Source organism: Gambusia affinis, linkage group LG07 (assembly GCF_019740435.1).
Source record: "Gambusia affinis linkage group LG07, SWU_Gaff_1.0, whole genome shotgun sequence".
NCBI lineage: Eukaryota > Metazoa > Chordata > Actinopteri > Cyprinodontiformes > Poeciliidae > Gambusia > Gambusia affinis.
The window spans coordinates 16,790,609-16,809,285 of NC_057874.1; the positions used below are offsets into that span (position 1 = coordinate 16,790,609).

Consider the following 18,677-nt stretch of genomic DNA (forward strand, 5'->3'; position numbering starts at 1 on the left):
AGTAAAGGATGAAAAAAGAAAAATTTTAGAACTACCAATACAGCTCGACAGAAACTGCTTCACTGGGAGCTGGTTCTTAAACCATACTCATACAAAAAAGCGTTTGTCGAACTTGTGCACACAACAATCTTACAAATTCTTTTAATTTTAGGAATTCTGTCATTGTTTTGGTCTTTAGTGTAATCTCCCTAATGCATCCCGACACTGCAGAAGATCAGCACTCAGCTGTGGAGAAGCTCTCATGTGTCACTGGTATTCTGCGGCAGAAGCCTTGCAAGTCTTTCCCGTGACAAAGGAGCAGAATTGGACCTAACAGTTGCTAATCTAAGAACTTGTGGAAACAATGATACCTCTTGATAGAGAGAAACAAAAGCCGAGGTCCATGTTTCATGATATTCTGAACTTAATTGAATTTGTGCGGGGATGAAGGACAATAGGAAGTGGAACAATATTTTTATTTATAGCCATCCAATTCAATTTCTTCTAAGAATACATGGAGTGGATCGAATATCAAACACACAAAAGAGTATTAATTGGAATATATTTGAAACAGTTTTTGCACAAAAATCTATTATATAATTGAAACAGTAAAACTCAGTAAATTGTTAACTAACAGTTTGTTTAAATTGATGCATTTTAAAATCACAAAGTTTCTCCATCCCTCTAACATTGCAGAATAACCTGCTAAAGCCTTTAATTATCTCATTATAACCAGCATTTGGTGACTTGGCAAAGGCTGTATAACAAAGGCGGTGGGATAAGATTACACTTAGAGGCGGGGTATGTCTATCTAAGTGTTTCATTGAAAACTATGTCACAATGTTACACTAAATTTATGTTTTTACTTCATTAGAACAGCAAACGTGATGGAGTTATAGTTTAACTTTTCTTCAGTTGAATGTTGCAAAGACTTTCAAAACTCTACACACAAGATATGCTATCCATGTTGTAAATTCTTGAGACCATGATTAAAATATTTTTTAGCCCTTTTCCAGGGAACGGTGTGTTTATCTTGCACAATTTATATGAAAAAACAAACACAAACAACAAATGCTAAACTTACAATTTTACTGCTAAATTTTACAGCTTTTTCTGCTGAAGAGAAACGTTTTCATAAATATCAAATATTTTCATCTGTAATTTAAGAAATAAGGCAAAACTTGAGCTAAATGACAAGAAGCATTTATATTATGTCAGTCATGTTTTATTATGTTTACTGTTTCATAAAATGTCTACAATTGAGTCATTATTGAAATTGTTGTAATGTACTGTAGTAAATTTGATTATTATTGTACAACAGAAATAAAGTTGAGATTGAACTACAAAAAGTAAAAGTTGGCATTGTGTTGCTTGTTGTAACAGAAGTGAGGTGATGTGCTGTTTGATTATCTCACACAAATTGAATAATGGACCTATAATTCAAGTGATAAATCATAATGCTGTGGTTTAATAGGATTATGTTCTGCAGATACACAAAAACATAATTGATGGATAAGCCTTTGCTTGTTCTGGTTGGTCAGCTACAGTCACCTGATCTCCAAACTTTGCCCACCATTCTGCATCAACTTAATTGAAATTCACATTGTAAGTATTTTACTAAGAGAAAAGTTATTTTTTTCTGCATTTTTTTTCTAAATTATCTTTCAAAAATCCAGCATCAGAAGCATATTTTTTAAAATTATACAATAAAATTTTTTATAAACCTACTTTCTGTCATTGTAGCACATTATAATTGCACCCATTAATCAAACACATGTGAAGGTTGCATTTCATTTTTTGGGGATGTTAAGATATAAAGAAAAAATAAATCAATATTGACAAATCATAACTGAATCATTTACCACTGTAATATTTAAAAACAGCAAGAGGATTCGTATTGATAACTTGAGCAGCTCTTTCTGCTCCGTTTTTTAAAAAAAAAATCAAGCCTGTCTAAAGAAAACCAATGAGAACCAATAAGAAAACTATTTAAGCCTGACATCCTATTTACAAAACGAATAATAGATCCCACCATGTCATGATTTAATAGATGTAGAAACAATATAAGAACAATAACTAATTATGGTTTTCAAGAAGGAACTTTGGATCTTTGCTGCAATGCCTCAGTTCAAGATGGTTTTGTTTGTACTTGGCAAAGTTAGAAGTGCATCACTGAACCAATACTTATATACTTAGTTTTTCATATATCTGATTGATTTTGATTTTATTTTTCTGACTGAATTAAGCTTGTTAGATTTTATGTTATTTGTAAAAACCTGGTCAAGAGCAGAGAACGTTTGATCAATTTTGGATATTGAATTGCAATCAGAATCAGCTTTTTTCACAAAGTTTGTGCACAAAGACAAAAATAATTTCACTTTGGTTACAGTGTGCTTTCAATAAAGAAATTTGAAATATAAATATATAAAAAAGGACGGTCTACTTTCTTTTAAAGTTTTTGTCTTGTCATCTAAAACAAGACAAAAACATTAAAAAGAGGGGAATAGTAATTAGTACTCTTCATAAAACTGATTAATGTGTGAAATAGGGAAAGACATTAACAAAACCTTTTTTGACACCAATAAATGTTTAAACTACATTTTTATTAAAATCTTCATCTTTGTTTCTTTTTTTTTTAACTCTTTGTACTTTTTCCATACATATATTTACATTTTTTGCACTTATCAATCAGTGGAGAGGTTCCTAACTCAATGCTTCCAAAAGTCAAAGGTCACAAACTACAAAGCTCCTTTCGGCCTTCATCTCTCCAAGGACGGTTTGGACATTTTTGAAGTTACTGACCACAGAGCGGCACCTATTCGTGTGTTGCTCCTGACACAGCTGCTGGCTCCTCAGGAGACTCTGGTTCTATTTGAGAGGCAGTAAAATGTAATGTCCAATGTGGAGTCTTTGGGGCAACAGGTGATTTGCATTTGTTTCTCAAGACATGTTGTCTCGTGGGTGTGGATATATTTTTAAACCCTTTCTTTAAATGGTCACACAGATGATCTGAAGACAAGGCCAGGCATGCAGCTTGACCTTTCCTTAAGTCAAGTGTTTGTTCCCTGTGCCAGACAAGGAGGGGATCATGTTATACTATGGATGATAGTTTGCATTCTTTCCCCTCTGTAAGATGACACTGAAATGGCAAAGAAGGGTCGAGGGCATTAGAAGCAAAATGCTGAGGATTTCACACCTGACAAAATAGCCCTATATATTCAATAAAAATGTGATACTTGATCTCATATGCCTCCTGTCTGTGCTTATTTGGAAGAAACACAAATATAGCCTTCTCCTCAGCAATGCACTCAGGCCTCAGCTATTTGTTTGTCACTCAAGGTCTTTTGTGGAACAGCCTCTGATATAAAACAAGACAAGCATCCTCAGTTGTCTCAGTCTTATAAATGTTGGGAGGAAAATTTGACACCCATACTGCACATATGCTCTTATTGACTAAAAACATAATATATTCTGAATTTAAAATTCATTTTTGGGCTTAAAAGCTTTTGCAGCCTTAAAATTAGGGGTAGGGTTAGGGTTAACCTTTACCCCAATCCAAGGTCCTTCAGTCTTTTGAGGGATATTTTACAACTATTAACTGTATTTTTCATACCTTTGCCCGATTGAAATTTAAGATGAACATGTTGAAATGGCTCTGTCAAACTCCCAACATTTAGCTGGTAGAGAATCAGATTAGGTTGATGGTAATGAGGTCTTCCAACTGGTCATTGTTACAAAAGAGTATGTGACAAAGTACAACATGGAAACCTGCAAAAAGTGGTTCAACAACAGTCAAGTTTTGCTGTATTTCCAAAAGATTACACTTATTGATGTTTCAGAAGGGATTAATTTTTTTACATGCTGTAATGAAGTAAAATGTGAATAAAAATACAATCATCTACTGTGATTAGAGTAGATTAATCTCACTATTTCAAATTTGTAAATACGTTCAATAGGAAATAGCCCACTTATAAACTTGCTCTAAAAGTTTAAGAATAATACATTTAAAAATAATCTTTTAAATGATGATTTTAAAAGATCATCAAAGATGATCAAAGTTAAATATTTTAACTTCTGAAGTTAAAATATTGATTTGTTTGGAATTGAAAACAGACTACTTTGTAGTCATAAAGGGGGAAATCTTTATAGTTTGATGTGTATGTGTCTACTATTTGTATGTGTGCTGAAGTTCTGTTTTATGAACAGCATAAAGAACATTTTTAATTTTCTGTGATTTCTGCTAAGCTCCAATAATGAAGTTTAACCCATCCAGTCTTAAGGTGTTTGTTCTGAGTCTGCACTGCCAGCTGAGAAAATCAGCAATGATAACCTGCACTCGAATCAAATCTATAATTTGAATAAATAAATTTGGTGCTAAATGCATATTGTACAAACAATCATGGCATTGCACAGATGTGTCAGTGGCTGGGAGAGTAGCCCCATAAAATTGTTGAAACCAATCGTGTCTGTGCTGTGAAACTCAGCTGCTTTATCTGAGTTATAAGTATTACAAAATTGTCTTTTCCAACATAAACTCTCATTATTTGTTAAATACATCTAACCAATAACATGTATTTGTTAGATGTGATTAGCTCTCATATTTGCATGGTTGGTTTTAAATGAAGAATAAACCATTATCTGCACTGATGCACACTGATTTCTTAACCTCTGTCTTCAAGGACATCAAAGCATCAGTCTTGGCATGCACAGAGGCTTCAGGGAGTCTTGGGTGTCTAATGGGGGGGTCTATTTTTAGACTGGGAACTTGACAGAGTACAACATATGCTTTGAAGCGCATATAAAAGCTGTAAGGTTACTTGGACCGTCTGTAAAATTATCGCCACAAGGTGGAGATTTGCAGTTAGTGTAAGCTCGAGGATTTTTTATGTGATAACAGGTGAGGCTTGACCGCCAGGTTTCCTTGTCAGATAAATGTATTCAACCTGTATTTAGGATTTTTTTTAAACTTAGGATTTAAGTTATTCTGATTTCTATGTGTTACTGTTTTTCAGAAGTGCACCACTTGATTATGAAGACATTTTTTCTAATGTATTTCATGGAGTCAAATGAGTCTATTTCAAATTAATATTTTGTTTTTATATCTAATGATATATAACCTGCCTCTATTATGTGTGATTTTAAGTTGATTGTCTGTGATTTTATTTGTTGATTTTATTTGAAATAGCAAAAAGGCCAATTGCTGAATGAGTGACCAGTTGACTTTGAAGTGAGAACATTTGTTGTACCTTTACACATTAGTGAATACCTGAATTATTAAAATAATTTAGTTTTGGACAATAAACACAGGAACTGGTACATTTATTTTACACTAGCTTAAAATAAAAAGACCACCACAAAAAAGATGTTATTGCTTGCTTGTTTATTTCTTTTTCACAATTGACACATCAGACAAAAACATCACATTTTATGATTTCTTGACTTGTGTTTCAATCGGCTTCATGTTCACTCTTCAGCCTCCTTTCCCTTTAAATCAACGAGAAGCAGTAGCGTGTTAGAGGATCGGAAATGCTGAAATCATTACAGTTAAAGTGAAGATGAAATGCAGCTGAAGATCATCATACCCTGCCCATTTCGCGACTCTTGGCCCGCAGCTTGTTGACCTGTGACTCAGCGATGTCAGCTCGCTCCTGGGCCTCCTCCAGCTCATGCTGGACCTTCCTGTACCTGGACAGGTGAGCGTTGGCCTGCTCCTCCTGGAAAGCACAAAGTCAAACTATCACATCGTCTCTGCTGTTTGCTCTCCGGATCATTTTTCAGTATGCTGTCAGTAATCTGGTGTTAACACATTTTGAGTTAGGGTGTTGTTGGTGTAGCACCTATTTATTTCACATGTGTCGAATACTTCACACTCACAGCGTCCTCAGATTGACGCTTGTAGGATTTCACTTTGAGCTGCAGCTTGTCCACCAGATCCTGAAGACGGGCGATGTTCTTCTTGTCCTCCTCAGTCTAGGAGCAGTGCACAGCAGAGTCTGTTCGCTTAATCACTGCTTGTTTTGTCAAAAATACCTAAGTCTAATTCTGATTCAAAGAACACTTAATCCTTCATTTATCTTATTAAACAAACAAGGACCAAGAAGAATGACAATATGTGTATGTAACAAATGTGTCTATTTTTTGCCAGTTTGTCTAAGCAGATCATTCTGAGCAGCAGAATGATCTGATTCATGATTCATGATTTTTCACCTTTTTCATACTTTTTTTAGAAACACTGTTAACATTTAAGAAAAAAAAATTGCTCAACATATGTATACATGCAATACGCAGGTATTTCCACAAGTTTTGAAACAACGTAACGCCGAACCTCTTCAGAATCATTTTTGGCATCTGAATTCAATTAAATCATTTTGATTGAAAAATCTAAACTAATCAAAACATAGTTGAATATTTGTGATACCTTTATTCTGTTTATAGATATAAAAAAGTGTTTAAGTTTAGTTTGTTTGGCAGAATCAAGTTAGAACATCCCTCAGTTCAAGAACCACAGCTCAGGTTTGAGACCCTGATTTAAAGTGGTCTGTAAAAAAGTGAAATTGAAGGAGTGTTCACAGCAACAGACAAATACTGATTATGTCTACTGATCTCTTAAACGGTGAACCCAAGTTGTGACATTAAAGTGAGTTAAATGAATGTTACCTACACATACATCCAACAAAAAACACTTCATCTCGGTCTATATTTTAAATTTTAGATAATAGAATAGACACTAGGGTCTGCAATTTCACACATTTTCTAAACCCAGTTTAATTTTTCAATATTCATTCAGACTTTCACAAAGTCAAACAAAAGAAACACCAAACTACAGAGAACAGACCAAAACTTTGGACACACCTTCTGTGTCCAAACCTTTGGTCTGTACTGTAAGTCTTTACAGATGACATCAGGGTGTTTACTTTTAGTTGGGACAGCCTTAAGCACTCTGGCAGCCAAAGACATAACAATTGTGTCTCATGCCCCCTATGGGTCCTAAACGTGTTCTGCATGTCTGTTCAGCAGAAAAAAACAGAAGCTACTATTTTCACATAAAGCAGAATTTATGTTGTTTGCCTGTTAGAATGCATTTCTAGGCATGTCAGAAAAGCAAAAACAGTTTAATCTTACCTGATAGGTGAGCTCCTTCAATCTGCGTTCATACTTGCGGACACCTTTAATGGCTTCAGCTCCGCGTCTCTGCTCAGCCTCAACCTCCCCCTCCAGCTCACGAACCTTCCCAGAAGAAAAGAAAAAAAATCAGTGAGATGTTATTTTCACATTTTAACTGAGAAAATAATCTACATATACATCACAAGCACAGGCACAATAAAGCAAAACAAAATCTAATATAATGTAGTAAACGTACTCTAGCTTCCAGTTTCTGGAGCTGCTTCTTGCCTCCCTTCAGAGCCAGATTCTCGGCCTCCTCCAGACGGTGCTGCAGGTCCTTCACTGTGACCTCCAGGTTCTTCTTCATCCTCTCCAAATGAGCACTGGTGTCCTGCTCCTTCTTCAGCTCCTCTGCCATCATGGCTGCCTGTAATTGATACGCATTGAAAATGTTGAGATTTTTAGACAGGTTTGACGGAAATGCAGATTTACTTAATTAAACTTTAGCTGTGACTGCAGGACCTCCTAAAGCAATTATTAGACACAGAGAATACACATTACATGAAGAATTCAATTTAACTGAACTAATGGAATGATGTAGAAATTTACCAAAACTGACTTCTACCCTTCAGTTGAAACAAATCCCATTGCAGCACATCTAATGCAGCAATGCTATAAATTTATCTGTTCTTTGTTGAGGGATTTGTCATATATCAGATTCGTTCTACTCTATTCTTAACCTGTTCTATCACAATTGTACAGCTGTAGGGCTGTAGAGTTGAGCTTCAGAGTCTTTAAAATATAAACTATCTTTCTTCAGCTCTCAGAAAAAATCTGACATTATCTGCAGTCAGCATGAATAATTTCATAATATATATGAAGTGAATCTGAATCTATAGTTGGCTCTTACTACAATGAAGAGTGCAGTTTACAAATTTGCCACTAGGTGTCAGTAATAGCTAAATTCCATTACTAATCAATGCAATGATATAAAACTAGAGAACTCACATCAGTGATGGCCTTCTTTGCCTTCTCTTCAGCATTTCTCGCCTCCTGAATGGCATCTTCCACCTCACCTTGAACCTGGACAAAGTCGGCCTCCAGCTTCTTCTTGGTGTTGATGAGGCTGGTATTCTGAAATAACACAAAAGTAAGCAGGTTCAGTTTATTTGTCCTCATTTATCCTTTCACAAACAAGACAATCATAAACATGCAGCTGAACTTGTGAAAATCATACTGTGTAGCTCAGAGACGTAAAAGTTCAGCCAAAGAGACCAGATGTCACAGGTTGGAAGCTTTTTAGATAAATACCTGAGAGTGCAGCAGTGTAACACGTTCACTAGCATCCACCAGCTCCTGTTCTGCCACTTTGCGGCTTCTCTCCGTTTGCTCCAGAGCAGCTCTGAGCTCCTCGATCTCAGCAACCATCAGGGTGTTCCTGCGCTCCACCATCGCTACCTGCTCTCTCATGTCCTCTTGTGCTCGGACAGCCTCATCAAGGTGCAGTTGTGCATCCTTAAAAATGACAAACACAATAACAATAAAGCTGTCTCCAGTCAAATTTGAAGACAACCGCCACTACTTGGTGAACTGTAGTACCTTAAGTTGTCCCTGAACGTTTCTCAGCTGCTTCTGGGCTTCCGCCGCCTGCCGGTTGGCGTGGCTCAGCTGTATCTCCATCTCATTGAGATCTCCCTCCATCTTCTTCTTGATTCTCAGGGCGTCGTTCCTGCTCCTGATCTCAGCATCCAGAGTACTCTGCAAGGACTCCATCACCCTCTGGCTGTTCCTCTTGATCTGCTCGATCTCTTCATCCTTTTCTGCAAGTTTTCTGTCGATTTCACTCTTGACTTGGGTAAGCTCCAGCTGGACACGGAGAATCTTAGACTCCTCGTGCTCCAGGGTGGCCTGCACAGAAAGGTAAACTTGTAGTTAAAGAGTTCCTCATTTGTATTGCTCTTGGCAAACATGCTCTTTCAAATACCTCAGCTTCTTCCAGGGCTGTTTGGATTTCTACTTTCTCATTCTCTGCTGTTTTCTTGCTCTTCTCCAATTCATGAATGGTCTTTCCCGTTTCACTAATATGTTCAGTCAAATCACTTATTTCCTCTGTTGAGGGATCAAAATCCAAAATGTTACAGTACAATAGAAAAAGATAAAATACACGACTCTTTATCAATTATCAACTAAGCATAGAGCTATAACTGTGGCTTTTTAGTCTTGTCATGCTTTTTGTCTTACGTTGCAGGTTCTTGTTCTCCCTCTTCAGAGTCTCCAGATGGTCCAGAGCTTCTTCATAGGAGTTTTTCATTTTGAACATCTCTGTGTTCAAAGAACGAGCCTCCTTTTGAGCTCCTTCCAGCTCAGCCTGGCTCTCCTCATACTTCTGCTTCCACTCTGCAAGAACCTGAAAACACAAATCGGTCAAATATTTGTTGCCTATTGTTGACTTTGTGTCCCTCAGTAAGAACAGGACTGAAATTACAGAAACAAAACCTTGTCAAAGTTCCTCTGCTTCTTGTCAAGATTTGCAGCCAGAGCATTAGCTCTCTCCACGTCGATCATCAGGTCCTCCACCTCACCCTGCAGCCTCTGCTTGGTCTTTTCCAGAGAGGCGCATTTTGCATTCACAGCCTCAATGGACTCTTCTGCATCCTGAAGACGCTGGGCGAGCTTCTTCCTGCAGGGAGTATATTTGATTTAAAAAACTTCAAATCCTTTGCAATTTCAAATCATCATCATAAGAGTAAAAGTTAGACTTACTTGGCTTCTTCCAGCTCCTCTGTGCGCTGAATGGCATCAGTCTCATACTTGGTTCTCCACTGAGCCACCTCGCTGTTAGCCTTGGACATAGCGCGCTGCAGCTCAGCTTTGGCCTCCTGCTCCTCTTCATACTGCTCTCTGAGCAGATCACAGTCATGACGAGACGACTGAACCGCATGAGCCAGAGCATTCTTGGCCTAAATAGGTCAAAACAGAAAATGGAATATTCGTTTTTCGTGACACATGAATTTTTTTTAAATAAAAAAAACAAAGGAAGCTTTATTACCTTAACTTCTTCCTCAAGGTGTCTTTTGAGCTCCTCAATCTGATGCATAAAGGCCTGTTTTCCTCTAGTAAGCTGGGAAACAAGAGACTCTTTTTCCTCCAGCTGACGACTGATTTCACCTGGATGAAACAAGCAGAATAAAAGTGGGTAGAGGCAATGGCTGACTGGATATATGTACAATGTTCCTTGTGTTTCTAAGAATTTGATTTTAAGTATTCCTCACTCACCATTCTCAGACACCAGTCTAGCTTTATGAGAATTAATGTCATTAAGTTGACGAATATGCTCGTCATTCTTGGTCTTCAGCTCACTCAACTGATCCTCAAGAGAGCGGCACATCTTCTCCATGTTAGTCTAGAAAACATCCATAACAATCAAGGTTACATGTTCTTCAACTTTTAGTTCTGAAAAAGAAATATTCATCAATTTCACCTTTGCTTTTGCAGTGGCCTCCATGTTGCTTGAGAGGTCGTCGATCTCCATCTTGTATTCACTTTTCTCTTTCTCCAGCTTCTGTTTGACTCTCTGGAGGTTATCGATCTGCTCTCCCAGCTCCGCCACGCTGTCGGCCTGCTTCTTACGGAGAGATGCGGCCGTGGCCTCATGCTGCAGGGTGGCCTCTTCAAGGTCACGGCGCAGCTTCTGAAACTCAGCCTCGCGCTTCTTGTTCATCTCGATCTGAACAGATGTGGCTCCTCCAGCTTCCTCAAGCCTCTCGCTGATCTCCTCAAGTTCCCTGGAGAGATCGGCCCTCTGCTTCTCCACTTTGGCCCGAGCAGCTCGCTCAGCTTCAATCTCCTCTTCCAGCTCTTCAATACGAGCCTGTAATGCAAAAATGGAGATGGAACATTGAGTCATCAAAACTAATGGCAAGAAAATCTTCCTGGAACAGTTTTAATGGCTAAATATCTGATGTAGTACAAATTAGACAGCATAGAAATCGCATTTTCTAAAGTATCTTGTTTGAATAGAAACAGTTTTAGCAGTCTCTAGTTTTGAGAGAAAACACACAATATGCTTCATGTTGTAAGCAATAATAACAAATCACCACATTCAAAGTCCTCAAACTATTTACATCTTACCTGTAGTTCCTTGATTTTCTTTTGAAGCTGAGAACCGATGATCTGTTCATCCTCTATCTTGCTGAGAAGCTGACTTATTTCAAAGTCCCTCCTTTACAAAAAATATTAAATTTACTGCAGGAAATTCAGTTATCTTCCACAGAAGTTCAACTGCTAAAATGCAAATTTATATTTGACTTGTCTTTTTTTTACCCACTTCTTTATCTTCTCTTCAGACTGCTGCTTATCATTCTCCAGATCCATTATGGTTTCTTGAGCCAGTTTCAGATCTCCTTCCAGCTTCCTTTTTGCTCGCTCAAGATCCATACGGAGTTTCTTTTCCTGCTCAAGGGAACCTTCAAGCTAGTGCAAAGATTGAATAATAAGTCAGTGATTACATGTATTTAAAAAACAGAACTATTGGTGACAGAAACAAAACACTGATGCTTACATCGTCCACTTGCTGCTCCAGTTTTGTCTTGGCTTTGGTCAGAGTGTTGACTTTGTCTTCCTCTGCCTGCAGATCATCCAGGATCTGCTGATGGGCCTCTTGGAGGGCTTTTTTCTCCTTTGTCAGCTTAGTAATGGTCTCATCTTGAGAAGCCATTTCCTCAACCAGGTTTTTAATCTGCATTGACAAATAAATGGCTTTAGTAATTTGGTCAAATTGCATTTAGCAGTAATGTGATTCATAAACTCAAACCTTGTTTTCAGTGGCATGTTTCTCCTTTTCCACTTTGGCCAAAGTCAGCTCCAAGTCATCGATGTCCTTCTTCAACTCAGAGCATTCGTCCTCGAGTTTTCTCTTCTTTGCTGTCAGCTCAGCATTGATCTCTTCCTCATCCTCCAGTCTCTCGTTGATCTCTTTGACTTTGGCTTCAAGCTGGATTTTTGCTTTGATGAGCCCCTCACACCTTTCCTCTGCATCAGCCAGGGTTTCGCCCTCCTAGATTCAAATGAACCGCAGGTATTGTCAGTGTTAGTGACCTAGCATTGTCAAATAGTAAATTGCTCTGGTCTTATACTTACCGACTGAATCTGCAGCTGCAGGTCATTCTTCTCCTGAAGGAGAGAAACCATCTTCTCCTCCAATTCTTTCTTCTTAGCCAAAGCCTTTGCCAGCTCCTCTTTGGTCTTGGCAAAGTCTTCTTTCATTTGGGCCATCTCCTTCTCCGTCTCTGCACTCTTCAGCAGAGGTTTGATCTTGAAGTACAGCTTCATCCATGGCCAAGTCTTGACGTTCATGAATGCGCGGATGTTGTACTGGATGGAGTAAATGGCTTCCCTTGGAGATTAAAGCAGATAAATATTCTTATGCTCAGTCTTGTAAAATGTAAACAAAGCTTTTCACTGCTCTATCGAAACAACAGATGACTGAAATGCTTTTCGAATGACCAAAAACCTAATCCTAATCTAAAAAAAACCCCCAACATAAATAAAAAGTCAAGTTCAATAAAGATTAAAGAAAAGTGCTATGAATACATCTAAACATGGCAATACCTTTTCTAACAGAAAATATTGAACTAAAACGTCCTTTTAAGAAAAATACAAGCTGTGTGCAGTGTAATGTTTTGTTACTTTTAGCATTACTGTATTTTTATCCAGCTTAGGCAAATCTACCTTCTTTCCATCATCTTTACAAATTCCCGCCTCATCACATAACCTCTGCAGAGAGCCTGAGTCATTGTGACCAGTTCAGCCAGTTTCTCATCCCTCATCTCCTCCAGTGTACCCAGCAGTCCAGCCTTAAAGAACACCTGAGGGGTAAAACAGAATCAGATTAACATTTTATTCCACTTTCAATTTAGATTTATCTTAAATCTGTTGATTTACCTTTGTGTGGCCAAACCTATACTGAGTGTGGTCAATACTGATGGATCCCAGGAGTTTCTCAGAGGCCTTCTTGTTGTCAATGAATTGGCCTTCAGGAATAACACTAGCGTTCAGCACTTTGTACCTGCAAAAGGTCACATTAATCCGATTAACATTAACATTAACAACACAGCTGAGGAAATTATAGTAAGTTAATAAGTACAGACACTGCACCTCTGCTTGAAGTCACCATAGAGGATCCTGCTGGGGAAACCTTTCCTGCAGATCCTGATGCCCTCCAGCACACCGTTACACCTCAGCTGGTGGATGACCAAGAAGTTTTCCATCAGACCTGAAATAACAACAACACATGAATGGTAATTACTGTGTAACTTAACCATGGGGTCATGAGAATCACCTGGTCCAAATAGAATCAGAACCACAATTATTGGAAACAGAGTGCATCACAAAATTTCTTAACTCATCTGTATTTGGTCCAGTCACAGGTTGTCAATGTTACAAAATCATTGTTTGAAACGTTCAAACCTTTAGTGACAATTCATGTCACATGTTTATAAGTTTATAAACAATTAAATTAAATAGAAATTTTTCCATTTCTATGATTAACTAACCCCATAAATTATCAAAACGGGTGGACAAAATGTCTTATTTTTGGTACAAAACAAGTGTGCTCAAAATTGGGGTATACATTTTGCCGATGTATACTTGTCTAATTTGTGTCTATAAGTCTTGAATAGTTATTGTCTTGGAAACTGACCTGGGGTTTTGGATTCATTAGGAATGAGACAACGCACAAAATGTGGATGGGTGCTCTTCAAGTTGGTCATCAACTTCCCGAGGTTTTCCTATAAAAGGACAAACATAATATTTTTATTTCTTGCAAACTGGGAACTTTCACCTTCACAACACTGGTAGCTATTTTATACTGACATAATTATAGCCCATAGCACAAAAAGAAATTCTTCACACAATAACAAGGACTCGGACCAGTTAGTAAAGAATGGTACATGAATAGAGAGAGGCAAAACAACCTACAGGAAACATATTTTGATTTTGCAAAAGATTTTATGCTACACCTTTTACAGACAAACCTTACCCAGGAGGTTTTTTGGAATTTGACACTTTGCAAATGTCTATGACTACATACAGTTCAGTCCAAAATAACAAAACAAAAAGAAAGTTATGAAAAAAGAAATTAAAAAAGATAAAAGACACTTATAGAACTACAGGGAATATCCAGTTTTACATGCTGTTGCTTGTTTTACATCTAAGAGGATTCATACTTTGTAAACTGATGACCTTAAATCTACATTATGAATGATGCACTTTAGAGTAGCTAAGGCAAGGCTTATAGAAGGACTAAGAATGAACAACTTATGTGTTCATTAAATATACTGCATTATGTTATAATCCAAAAATTCAAATATACCCTGAAGAGAGCTGAAACAGTTTGGAAGGAACCTCCCTTCTTCTTGCCTCCACCTTTCTTCCCCCCTTTGGCATCTGCAAATAAAATACACAGGTATAAGTAAAGAGACAGACTATTTGTGTATAAAACGATGCAGATTAAACCAGATTTGTGAGTTCTAAACATGAGACAAAACATTCAACACTGTAAACATATAAATGGTACCATCTCCTGCATGGGACGCATAGAGGTGAGTCAGCAGCTTTGATGATGACTTCTGGTAAAGCTGTACCACAGAGTCATTCAGGGGGTCCTTGTTCTTGTCCAGCCAGCCAAGAACATTGTAGTCCACAGTGCCAGCATAGTGCACCAGAGAGAAATGAGCCTCAGGTTTGCCTTTGACGGGTTTTGGTTTCTGGAAGGGAGCACTTTTTCCCACATGTTGGTCATACAGTTTGGTCTTGAAGGTCATGTCTGTTGCCTTGGGAACAATACACTCTTCTTCAAGGATGGAGAAGATGCCTAGAGGCTGCCAGGATGGAAACATGCAATTAAAATCAAGACATCTTGAGACATCAAAATGATTTCCTGTGTTGGTCAGTATGTGTCTGAGCTTGTTGCTGACCTTCTCAATGAGCTCAATGCACGCAGCCAAGTCCATGCCAAAGTCAATGAACTCCCATTCAATTCCCTCCTTCTTGTACTCTTCTTGCTCCAGGACGAACATGTGGTGGTTGAAGAACTGTTGCAGTTTTTCATTGGTGAAGTTGATGCACAGCTGTTCCAAGCTGTTGAACTGTTGGAAGACAGACTCTGTTACATATTGACTGTGCAGATTCACTGATTTATAGGTTAATCCCAATATTACTGACATCAAAGATTTCAAAACCAGCGATGTCTAAAACACCGATAAAGTAGCTTCTTGGCTGCTTGGTGTCCAACATCTCGTTGATTCTGACGACCATCCATAAGAACATCTTCTCATAGACAGACTTGCAGAGAGCACTCACTGCATTGTTGACCTGAAGATAGAAATATATGCTATAATTGAACAAAATTCTGTCAATCAATCTAACCTCAGAAACTCAAATTGTCTGTTACCTGTGGCACAGTTTGACCTTTGACCACCATTTCATTCCCGACCTTCACTCGGGGGTAACACAAAGCTTTGAGCATGTCAGCAGAGTTCAGGCCCATGAGGTAGGCGATTTTATCGGCCACTGATAAAAACATAAATACAAGAGCATTTACAACATGGCAAATTACAAACAACTGGATTCTTAATGCAGATGAAATGCAACATATTCTGGTTTGCTTCATAGCTCTTTTAACATTTCCTCTAGAAAACAGTGGCACCAAATTATTTTTATTATATTTATATTTTTTTATGACTCAGGCTTCTTACCCTCAGTGCCATCAGGTTCAGCCTGCTCTTCCCGCTGCTTCTGCTTGAACTTCATGTTTCCATGATGCATCACAGCTCCTGTTAGCTTGTAAATGTTAGATTTTTCATCTGCAGTGAAACCCAGGATGTCGATGGCAGTCTGAAGAGTTGGCATACAGAACCATAGATTTATCATTCATTTGTCGTACTTTAGATTTAAACAAACTTGTTTGCTGAGGGTGGTGTCAGCTGCTCCAGAAATTCTGCTTCTCATCACATTTTACTCACATCAGTGGCGATGAATTCTTCAACGTCGTTGATACTCTTGACAGTGATTTCTCCCTGACTTATCATGGGAAAGTCATAAGGGTTGGTGGTGATGAGGAGACCCTCTGAAAAAAACCCTTCTATTTCAGTATCCAGACTCTAGTGAATTATTACTTTGTGTACTGTGAGGCTACATTTCTTACCGATTAGCTCAGGTTTGTGGCCTGTTGCTAGCTGGTAGAAGATGTGATAACTTCTCTCAGCAGACAGCTGGAATGTCACGCGAGACTTCTCCAGCAGATCTAAGAACAAAGACAAAAATGGTTTTACAGTTTGTCCTTTTATAAAATCTTAAGGCAGATTTTGAAATCTAAAACACATACATGTTTCAATATCAGCTGAAGCCAGTTTTCCAGTTGTTCCGAAATGGATTCTGATGAATTTACCCTAAATAAGCACAGAGTCATTAGTGTTGGTTCCATTTTTTTTTTTCTTTAAACCAGATTGATATGTGTTGTGGATCATACTGCACACTTACTGCAAACTTCCACAAATAAAATATTAGCAATCAACATATAGGCAATGAAATGCAGTGCTTTTTAAAAGAGCAAGCAGATATAACACTTTTGCACTAGTTTAAAAGTAAACCTTCTTAAGCTGTGAAAGCTTTGGAAACTTACAAAGCGAGATGAGTTGTCATTTCTCACTGTCTTAGCATTACCATAGGCCTCCAGCAGGGGGTTGGCTGCAATGATTTGATCTTCCAGCGAACCCTTTAAATAAAGTTACAAAACACATATGTATTTGTATTCTGCCGTTCATGTCTTCAGTGGTATGAGAGATATATACAAGACTTTTCCAGCTCACCTGCATTTTTCCAGGAATTGGTTCCAATTTCTTTCCACCAGCTACTGCGATTGTCGCAAAGTACTGGATGACACGTTTGGTGTTCACAGTCTTTCCTGCACCAGATTCTCCACTGGTTTGAAGATATAAAGTTTAATTAGAGGAATACTAAAGCAATTAATGTCAGTAATCTCTTATATCTGACAATATGTGGGACTTACGTAATCAGGATTGACTGATTTTCACGGTCTGTTGGAAGAAAAAAAAAAGCAATTTAAAGCCATACAACTCCATATTAAATTGCAGCATCTTATATCCTGCTGCCTCACTGAAGTAAAGTTCTTAAAAGGTGAATTTGTCCATACAAATTTAACTGTGTCCACAATTCTGTCCGAGCTAAAAGTGTAACAGATACCTTGGAGCATGAACTGATAGGCGTTATCAGAGATGGAGAAGATGTGGGGAGGAGCCTCAATTCTCTTCTTCCCTCTGTATCCTGCAACAACCACTGCATCGTACACTGGTAGCCACTTGTAGGGGTTCACAGTGACGCAGAACAACCCAGAGTAGGTCTGTGAAAGAAACAAATTTAAATAGATACCCAAGTTAACATCTCTAAGTTGGTCCATAAACTTCTCCTTGTTAGCCAATTGAAGTGATTAAGTGGCTGCATGAAATCTGTTGAAATAACATGAGTGAAGCAATAAATGTCTTTTGCCCCAATAAGAATTAAGTTATGAACTGCTATGGGTATAACAAAAAGTGCTACAAGTCTTTAGCTTAATTCATAAAATGTTCTTACGTAGATCATCCATGCTGCATATCGCTCTTTGAGGTTATACAGCACAGAGGGCTCACTGAGGTGGGTCATCATGGCCATGTCTTCAATCTTGTCAAACTTTGGAGGGTTCATGGGGAAGATTTCATCTTCCTTTACAGTGATGGTCTGCACAAAACAGCATTGCATGTGAGTAAAGTTCTAGTTTCTAATAAACATCGAACAGATAGACCTATCATTTTTCACTAAGTGTATCCACCTACCTTTCCACCCTGAACTTCTACCGTGGCTTTGCCACCCTCCTTCTTCACTAGTTTACCCTTCAAATACATCTCAGCTGGTTCTGATACAAAGTAAGCTGTTTTGGCATCAAAGGGAGTGTTCTGAGCCTCGATTCTCTCCCTTTCTGGTTTCCGGAGGTATATGGCCGCCGGGCCAAAACACTCCATCTCCGGTTCCGAACTCATGGCTCCACTGCAAAAGTAAGTAAAACCAAAACATAATTTCTTTTAAAATTACTTGGTTTTAGTTTTTTCTGGTGTTCTGGCATCGGATGTATGGAATTTACCTTGTTTGTTTTTCAGTGATGCACTTGGTGTGTGGATACTAAGAAAGATTTGAAAGCATAAAAGAAAAAAAAACTCAAGCTCATCAAACTACCAAGAATGTTCACATATAAAATAAATTTTAAGCACAAATAACTTCAAAAGTATGATTGAAGACTCACCTTTTCTGGAAGCCGGTCAGTCCTGAACTTCAGAGTGAACTGGGAGCTTTTGTTTTATACTGAAATCTCTGGCAGTCAAGGAGGAACAGCTCTCCTTTTAGGGTCACTTATCCTTCTCCAGATACATGATCTCAGATGTCCTCTACATCTCTCCATCACCAGTGGTGTTACTCTATCCGATGTAATGCCAAAACAATTATTAACTGAAACCCCAGGTCAGAAACCACAAAGTGTTTTACAA

General features: G+C 38.1%; 1 protein-coding gene across 1 annotated transcript; it reads right to left on the minus strand.

Annotated features, from left to right (window-relative positions):
* Positions 1 to 5,342: 5,342 nt before the first annotated feature.
* On the minus strand, positions 5,343 to 18,539 carry LOC122834519 (myosin heavy chain, fast skeletal muscle-like). The gene is made up of 41 exons (XM_044123025.1): positions 18,437 to 18,539; positions 18,278 to 18,315; positions 17,973 to 18,183; positions 17,734 to 17,877; positions 17,347 to 17,503; positions 17,153 to 17,180; positions 16,953 to 17,064; positions 16,766 to 16,858; positions 16,469 to 16,532; positions 16,289 to 16,387; positions 16,107 to 16,210; positions 15,840 to 15,978; positions 15,536 to 15,654; positions 15,307 to 15,456; positions 15,060 to 15,230; positions 14,660 to 14,963; positions 14,456 to 14,529; positions 13,784 to 13,871; positions 13,240 to 13,357; positions 13,027 to 13,150; positions 12,814 to 12,950; positions 12,223 to 12,478; positions 11,897 to 12,139; positions 11,645 to 11,821; positions 11,411 to 11,556; positions 11,215 to 11,305; positions 10,565 to 10,954; positions 10,360 to 10,486; positions 10,133 to 10,251; positions 9,847 to 10,043; positions 9,580 to 9,763; positions 9,325 to 9,490; positions 9,068 to 9,192; positions 8,683 to 8,991; positions 8,395 to 8,598; positions 8,092 to 8,217; positions 7,340 to 7,510; positions 7,102 to 7,206; positions 5,854 to 5,949; positions 5,562 to 5,693; positions 5,343 to 5,463 (listed from the first exon to the last, which is right to left on the minus strand). Exons 3-41 carry the CDS (start codon positions 18,174 to 18,176, stop codon positions 5,443 to 5,445), a joined length of 5,814 nt encoding a protein of 1,937 aa, XP_043978960.1. The 5' UTR covers positions 18,177 to 18,183; positions 18,278 to 18,315; positions 18,437 to 18,539; the 3' UTR covers positions 5,343 to 5,442.
* Between the last annotated feature and the right edge of the window lie 138 nt (positions 18,540 to 18,677).